The sequence below is a fragment of the Ascaphus truei genome, chromosome 18, assembly GCF_040206685.1.
Source record: "Ascaphus truei isolate aAscTru1 chromosome 18, aAscTru1.hap1, whole genome shotgun sequence".
Lineage (NCBI taxonomy): Eukaryota > Metazoa > Chordata > Amphibia > Anura > Ascaphidae > Ascaphus > Ascaphus truei.
In genome coordinates, this window is record NC_134500.1 from 35,634,425 (window position 1) to 35,643,172 (window position 8,748).

Here is an 8,748-nt window from a genome sequence, read left to right on the forward strand (position 1 = left end):
TGCGCGTTATACCGCTCTGCACGTTATTATATCTCTCTGCGTTATTATATCTCTGTGTATTATTATATCGCTCTGTGTGTTATTATATCTCTCTGCGCGTTATACCGCTCTGCACGTTATTATATCTCTCTGCGTTATTATATCTCTGTGTATTATTATATCGCTCTGTGTGTTATTATATATCTCTCTGCGCGTTATTATGTCTCTGCATGTTATATCTCGCTGCGTGTTATTATATCTCTGAGCGCGTTATTATATCTCTGCGCGTTATTATATATCTCTCTGGATGTTATTATATAGCTCTGCGTATTACATCACAGTCAACAGCGTAATTAAATTTGTTGGAGAGCAGTCTGGGGTGAGAAATTGTGACAGACGCAGCAATATGATGCACAGATTACATTTTTACTGTCATTTTCCTACAAACTATACAGAGATCACATTAACATTAGCAGAGTCCTGAGTACACCAGCCTCCTCGCCGGCGACTTTCACGGTTACAGACGCCAACAACACGGCAGAGACGTCCTCCCGTGCCTTCTATAAACGGCATCATACACAGAGAGGGTGTGTGTATATGCACACACACACACACACACGTAACGGAGCGAAACAAAAGGATATCCTTTTTGTACACCATGGTCGGTATTAATTTGGGTTTGACATTTGCCACTTGTTTTATCAGTGAGGCTGCAGTATATTGAGATTACGGACTAATCAAACAGGATTTTGCCTCTTACCGACCAAATATCCCCTCACTGGACCCGTGACACACACACACACAGACACACACAAACTCTACTTAGAACTTTTATGATTGATGCATGGACGGTACAGAAATGAAGGCCCTTATTTCTGTATGTGATCTTACATTGCCCTGTAAGTGTATGTACACATCTCAAACAGGCCACGGTAACATTTGAAGAAAATCAGCCCTTATTTCTTCTCAGAGACCGACAGACAAAATATCGTCTCCGAGAAGCGCACAGGAGACGGAAAAGCAAAGGCCGGGCATTGAACCGAGGCAAATGAGGCTACAGACGAGACGCGGATACCGTTGGATATGACAAAATGTTAAAAGAAAATAACACGTACGTACACACTGAGTTAAAGCAGCAAAGACGCATATCTGCTGAGGTTTTCCTGGTGTGAACGGGAACATGTAATGGGGCTCCATCGCAGGACCCCATAAATCGGATATTTACATCGGATGATTGTAGACACAGAGTTGGCTTTCATGCACCAAATTATCAGCCGCTGGGGGCCAATCTAAGACGCTCGTCAATGGCGTCCCTTGCGCCCGACGCAGAACGTTTCGGCTCGTGGAGACCTGGAGGGTTACGTGGGACACAGAGGGAAGAAACATGGCGTGATAAATCCAATCATCATACGTCATTCATCGCCTTCAACTGACGAAACCCCCGCAATCGCTAGCGGACGCACACGGACGTAAAGCAGGGGCAGAGCGCCGAAAAGCACGAATGCCACGATTAATAACATCACCCAAGATCATCGGTTAGTGATTGAGAGACCTGTGCTGAAGCAGGGATAGTCTTAAAATCTGACCTCTTGGTGGCCCTTGAGAACTGGAGTTGGCCGCCCCTGCACTTCTCACAAAGTAATCCAGTAGGTGGAGCTGCTGCCACACGGGGCAGTTTCCCCTCCGAGTCCTCCCACCGCCGAGTTTAAGGCAGATGACCAAAACGTCATTTATTCTTGCTAGCTTTATTTTGTACAAATCTCCGTTTCCTGCAGGCTTTGGGGCCTGTTAAAGTGCCCACACGGCTGCTGCACCGGACGCCTCCTCCAGACATGGCAAGCAGCCAGAAACATGGCGTCTCCCTCCTCTGGTCAGAATCCAGTATCGTTGCTGGGGAAGAGGGGGGGGGGGCGGCGCTAACCGCCATATTGAAAGTCGCCAAATCCCCTGGGTGAGTTCGGCAACCAGCTCGATATTTGTTTTTCTTTTAATCTTACTTTTCTTTAAAAATGTGATCAGGAGTAAAATTAGATGATTCTTTGCAACTAGAAACACTGATTGTGTGTGTGTGTGTGTTTCTAAGCGCGCATCTCTAAATGTGTACGTGTATATGTGGGGTGTGTGTATGTGATTGATTGATATATATGTCAATCAATCAAACAATCAGTGGAAATCTGCACTTTTAACCCTTTTCTGCCGGCAAGGACACATTGCTCTGACTGTTCCGACGCCCGCACAGATTATTTGACCGCTGGCGCCCGAAACTACGTCCACGTGAAGAGTTGAAAAAGTGCACAAGAAAAAAATAACAACAAAAAAACGGATTATTCTCCAATCAAGTATCAGCGGAGGGGGGGCAGGAAGTGTCTGCCCCAGAGGGGGGGTGGGGAATACCTGCCCCAGAGGGGGCGAGAGAAATGTCTGAAGTGTCTGCCCCAGAGGGGGTGGGGGAGGGGGGGAATGTCTGCCCTGGAGGTGTCGGGAAAGGTCTGCCCCTGAGGGGGTGCGGGAAATATCTGCCCTGGAGGTGGGCAATACCTGCCCGGAGGGGGAGGGGAAAATGTCTGCCCCGGGAGGCGGGAAAGGAGGAGCGTGGGGTGAGGTATTAAAGTTTCTCGGGGGAGGCGGGGACCTGGCGCTCCGCGTAGAACAGGATATAGGCTTTCGCTTTCACCACGGTTTCCTCCTCTGTCAGGGTGACGGTGCCGTCGTTGAAGTGGAACCAGCGAGCCTCGTGGGCGGCGTACGCGGTGTAGTGACCAGAACCCACCCTGGGGGAGGCAAAGACACAGCCGCGGTTAGTGACCAGAACCCACCCTGGGGGAGGCAAAGACACAGCCGCGGTTAGTGGCCAGAACCCACCCTGGGGGAGGCAAAGACACAGCCGCGGTTAGTGACCAGAACCCACCCTGGGGGAGGCAAAGACACAGCCGCGGTTAGTGACCAGAACCCACCCTGGGGGAGGCAAAGACACAGCCGCGGTTAGTGACCAGAACCCACCCTGGGGGAGGCAAAGACACAGCCGCGGTTAGTGACCAGAACCCACCCTGGGGGAGGCAAAGACACAGCCGCGGTTAGTGACCAGAACCCACCCTGGGGGAGGCAAAGACACAGCCGCGGTTAGTGACCAGAACCCACGCTGGGGAGGCAAAGACACAGCCGCGGTTAGTGACCAGAACCCACCCTGGGGGAGGCAAAGACACAGCCGCGGTTAGTGACCAGAACCCACCCTGGGGGAGGCAAAGACACAGCCGCGGTTAGTGGCCAGAACCCACCCTGGGGGAGGCAAAGACACAGCCGCGGTTAGTGACCAGAACCCACGCTGGGGAGGCAAAGACACAGCCGCGGTTAGTGACCAGAACCCACCCTGGGGGAGGCAAAGACACAGCCGCGGTTAGTGACCAGAACCCACGCTGGGGGAGGCAAAGACACAGCCGCGGTTAGTGGCCAGAACCCACGCTGGGGGAGGCAAAGACACAGCCGCGGTTAGTGGCCAGAACCCACCCTGGGGGAGGCAAAGACACAGCCGCGGTTAGTGGCCAGAACCCACGCTGGGGAGGCAAAGACACAGCCGCGGTTAGTGACCAGAACCCACGCTGGGGGAGGCAAAGACACAGCCGCGGTTAGTGACCAGAACCCACCCTGGGGGAGGCAAAGACACAGCCGCGGTTAGTGACCAGAACCCACCCTGGGGGAGGCAAAGACACAGCCGCGGTTAGTGACCAGAACCCACCCTGGGGGAGGCAAAGACACAGCCGCGGTTAGTGACCAGAACCCACGCTGGGGAGGCAAAGACACAGCCGCGGTTAGTGACCAGAACCCACCCTGGGGGAGGCAAAGACACAGCCGCGGTTAGTGACCAGAACCCACCCTGGGGGAGGCAAAGACACAGCCGCGGTTAGTGGCCAGAACCCACCCTGGGGGAGGCAAAGACACAGCCGCGGTTAGTGACCAGAACCCACGCTGGGGAGGCAAAGACACAGCCGCGGTTAGTGACCAGAACCCACCCTGGGGGAGGCAAAGACACAGCCGCGGTTAGTGACCAGAACCCACGCTGGGGGAGGCAAAGACACAGCCGCGGTTAGTGGCCAGAACCCACGCTGGGGGAGGCAAAGACACAGCCGCGGTTAGTGGCCAGAACCCACCCTGGGGAGGCAAAGACACAGCCGCGGTTAGTGGCCAGAACCCACGCTGGGGAGGCAAAGACACAGCCGCGGTTAGTGACCAGAACCCACGCTGGGGGAGGCAAAGACACAGCCGCGGTTAGTGACCAGAACCCACCCTGGGGGAGGCAAAGACACAGCCGCGGTTAGTGACCAGAACCCACGCTGGGGAGGCAAAGACACAGCCGCGGTTAGTGACCAGAACCCACCCTGGGGGAGGCAAAGACACAGCCGCGGTTAGTGACCAGAACCCACCCTGGGGGAGGCAAAGACACAGCCGCGGTTAGTGACCAGAACCCACGCTGGGGGAGGCAAAGACACAGCCGCGGTTAGTGGCCAGAACCCACCCTGGGGGAGGCAAAGACACAGCCGCGGTTAGTGACCAGAACCCACCCTGGGGGAGGCAAAGACACAGCCGCGGTTAGTGACCAGAACCCACCCTGGGGGAGGCAAAGACACAGCCGCGGTTAGTGACCAGAACCCACGCTGGGGGAGGCAAAGACACAGCCGCGGTTAGTGGCCATTTACAAATAATTTCAAGGTGTTTTGTTTTCAGACACACCCACACAGGGCCCACACAGGGCCCACACAGGGCCCACACAGGGCCCACACAGGGCACACACAGGGCACACACAGGGCACACACAGGGCACACACAGGGCACACACAGGGCACACACACACAGACACAATCATGGATCAGAGACAATTTTACAGACGTGAAAACAGGAAACCAGTGAAGAAATGTTTAACGAGTGTCGGGACGCTGTCCAAGGTGCGTGTTTATTTCACACAAAGGATCAAGCGTTTGGCAGTAAGGGGGAAGGAGAGCACTTGGTTCTGAGCTATAGTTTGTGGGGACACAAATAGTATGTAAATAAGTAGGGCAGTAGCTACAGTATATAATGTGCAGATACTTCTACTTATTAGTGAATAAAGAATGATGAGATCTGCTGCTTATTTAGATATAGTGTCTCTAACATTGGGCAGCCTTTAATCTCTAATAAGTAGAAGTACCAGTGAACTATACAGCTACTTTCCTACTTATTCAGATACGGTTTCAGTGTCCCCTCAGACTATAGCACTGACAAGTGTTCTTGTTACTCCTTATTGCCAAACGCGTGTTCCTTTTGTGTGAAATAATAAACGTACACCTTTGTAATATGCCCAGGTCGGATGAATCGGTTTTGATCCCTATATTTGGGTCTCTTATAGTCTGTTTAAATGGAAGGTTATGGTTGTTTTTACTTGGGGCGGCTACATGATTCGTTCCCTTGACCAATGGAGATGTAGTATTATTTTTGGGAGCGCGCTGTATCTGCCGGGAGATTCGCTTTCTCTCTCTAAGACAAAGCCGAAGACTGAGCCACTGATTGAGCCACCTGTGCTGAAGCAGGATATCTTCAAACCTTGGCCAACTGCAGTCCTCAAGGGGCACAGCAGGCCAACGACTGACCCACCTGTGCTGAAGCAGGGCCTGTTGGTGTCCCATGGGGACTGGGAGTTGGCCACCCCTAAACTAGCGATTCATTGGCCTTGGATTTCCCCCCCATAAAAAGGGGGAGCCCTGACCTGAGACCCTGTGCTTCACTGGTAGAGCTGGGAAGTCTGGATAACGTCACTATATCACGCCCGGAATATATACTCACCCCGAGCCGTGATGAACGACGACCGCTGCCAGATCGTACAGGCAGCTGTCTGGGCCGATGTTTTCTGGCTGGGAGCAACAGGAGAGAAGGGAAAAAGCAGAAATGTGAAGAGGTGTTTAGGGCTGTCGGGCGGCCTTCTCCCGGACATTAAAGAGACAGGCCGTACGGCACTTTAAGAAACAACTTTTTATTTGTTTTAATATGAGGCGCCTTTGATTACCTTTTATTGAAAACTAATTACCTCCCGTGATCGATCAGCAGAGATCCTGCTTCCCAGGGTTCACTAAATGGCCGCCTTTCACTTTCAATCAATCCTTCAGCCAGTGTAACTCCGCAGCTACCATGTATCCTTATATTACTAAGGTAAAATTGTCTATTGTTACAGTTTGCAGCCCAAACTGCTGGGAACATTGGCAACAAATGATCACAAGCAGGAAACTGTTACAAAGATCTCGCACTGCTGGGATGTGGGCAACAACCTGCTATACCTGCAAACTAACAATAGCCAATGTTAGCTTAGTAATATAAGGATACATTGTAGCTGCTGAGTTACACTGACTGAAGGATTGATTGCAACTGAAAGGCGGCCATTATGTTAGGCACACAATCAGGATTTGTACAGATGTATAACAGGAGCAGCACACGATTGCCAGTTTAGGTAAGAATGTAGGAATATACATTGTCACGCGCTTTACATACACAAAGAAGAAAGAAAGAAAAGGGGAGAGTAGTATTGTTATTTTAAAGCTTATTAAAATGGCAATAAGAGTTCAATATTATTTAAAGGAGGGATGGGGGGGGAAGAGGAAGAAGATGGGAGGGAAGATAAGAGAGGGAGGGGGGGAGAGAAGAGAGAGGGAGGGGGGGAGAAGAGAGAGGGAGGGGGAAAAGAGGGAGGGGGGGAGAAGAGGGAGGGGGGGGAGAAGAAAGAGGGAGGGGGGGGAGAAGAGAGAGGGAGGGGGGGAGAAGAGAGAGGAGGGGGGGGGGAGAAGAGAGAGGGAGGGGGGAAAAGAGGGAGGGGGGGGAGAAGAGAGAGGGAGGGGGGAAAAGAGGGAGGGGGGGGAAGAGGGAGGGGGGGGGGGAAGAGGGAGGGAGGGGGAAAAGAGGGAGGGGGGGAGAAGAGGGAGGGGGGGAGAAGAAAGAGGGAGGGGGGGGAGAAGAGAGAGGGAGGGGGGGAGAAGAGAGAGGGAGGGGGGGAGAAGAGAGAGGGAGGGGGGAGAGAAGAGAGAGGGAGGGGGAAAAGAGGGAGGGGGGGAGAAGAGGGAGGGGGGGGAGAAGAAAGAGGGAGGGGGGGGAGAAGAGAGAGGGAGGGGGGGAGAAGAGAGAGGGAGGGGGGGGAGAAGAGAGAGGGAGGGGGGAAAAGAGGGAGGGGGGGGAGAAGAGAGAGGGAGGGGGGAGAGAAGAGAGAGGGAGGGGGGAAAAGAGGGAGGGGGGGGGGGAAGAGGGAGGGGGGGGGAAGAGGGAGGGAGGGGGGGAGAAGAGAGAGGGAGGGGGGAAAAGAGAGAGGGAGGGGGGAAAAGAGGGAGGGGGGGGAGAAGAGAGAGGAGGGGGGAAAAGAGGGAGGGGGGAGAAGAGGGAGGGGGGAGAAGAGGGAGGGGGGGGAGAAGAGAGAGGGGGGAGAAGAGGGAGGGGGGGAGAAGAGAGAGGGAGGGGGGGAGAAGAGAGAGGGAGGGGGGGGAGAAGAGAGAGGGGGGGGAGAAGAGAGAGGGAGGGGGGGGAGAAGAGAGAGGGAGGGGGGAAAAGAGGGAGGGGGGGAGAAGAGAGAGGGGGGGGAGAAGAGGGAGGGGGGGGAGAAGAGGGAGGGGGGGAGAAGAGGGAGGGGGGGAGAAGAGGGAGGGGGGGAGAAGAGAGAGGGAGGGGGGAGAAGAGAGAGGGAGGGGGGGGAGAAGAGAGAGGGGGGGGAGAAGAGAGAGGGAGGGGGGGGAGAAGAGAGAGGGAGGGGGGAAAAGAGGGAGGGGGGGGAGAAGAGAGAGGGGGGGGAGAAGAGGGAGGGGGGGGAGAAGAGGGAGGGGGGGGAGAAGAGGGAGGGGGGGAGAAGAGGGAGGGGGGGAGAAGAGGGAGGGGGGGGGGGAAGAGGGAGGGAGGGGGAAAAGGGAGGGAGGGGGGGGGGAGAAGAGAGAGGGAGGGGGGAAAAGAGGGAGGGGGGGGAGAAGAGAGAGGGAGGGGGGAAAAGAGGGAGGGGGGGGGAAGAGGGAGGGGGGGGGGGAAGAGGGAGGGAGGGGGAAAAGAGGGAGGGGGGGAGAAGAGGGAGGGGGGGGAGAAGAAAGAGGGAGGGGGGGGAGAAGAGAGAGGGAGGGGGGGAGAAGAGAGAGGGAGGGGGGGGAGAAGAGAGAGGGAGGGGGAGAGAAGAGAGAGGGAGGGGGAAAAGAGGGAGGGGGGGAGAAGAGGGAGGGGGGGGAGAAGAAGAGGAGGGGGGGGAGAGAGAGAGGGAGGGGGGAGAAGAGAGAGGGAGGGGGGGAGAGAGAGAGGGAGGGGGGGAAGAGAGGAGGGGGAAGAGGAGGGGGGGAGAAGAGAGAGGGAGGGGGGAGAGAAGAGAGAGGGAGGGGGGAAAAGAGGGAGGGGGGGGGGGAAGAGGGAGGGGGGGGGGAAGAGGGAGGAGGGGGGGAGAAGAGAGAGGGAGGGGGGAAAAGAGAGAGGGAGGGGGGAAAAGAGGGAGGGGGGGAGAAGAGAGAGGGAGGGGGGAAAAGAGGGAGGGGGGAGAGGGAGGGGGGAGAAGAGGGAGGGGGGGGAGAGAGAGAGGGGGGAGAAGAGGGAGGGGGGGAGAAGAGAGAGGGAGGGGGGGAGAAGAGAGAGGGAGGGGGGGGAGAAGAGAGAGGGGGGGGAGAAGAGAGAGGGAGGGGGGGGAGAAGAGAGAGGGAGGGGGGAAAAGAGGGAGGGGGGGGAGAAGAGAGAGGGGGGGGAGAAGAGGGAGGGGGGGGAGAAGAGGGAGGGGGGGGGAGAAGAGGGAGGGGGGGAGAAG

The 8,748-nt window shown here is 55.7% G+C and overlaps 1 protein-coding gene across 1 annotated transcript in view; it reads right to left on the reverse strand.

The window, feature by feature from the left end:
• Window positions 1-2,285: 2,285 nt before the first annotated feature.
• USP3 (ubiquitin specific peptidase 3) overlaps window positions 2,286-8,748 on the reverse strand; it is a 37,672-nt gene continuing 31,209 nt past the window's right edge. The window contains 2 exon segments of the mRNA XM_075576095.1: window positions 2,286-2,750; window positions 5,790-5,867. Of these exon segments, the coding sequence (XP_075432210.1) occupies window positions 2,585-2,750; window positions 5,790-5,867 (244 nt within the window). The 3' untranslated portion in view covers window positions 2,286-2,584.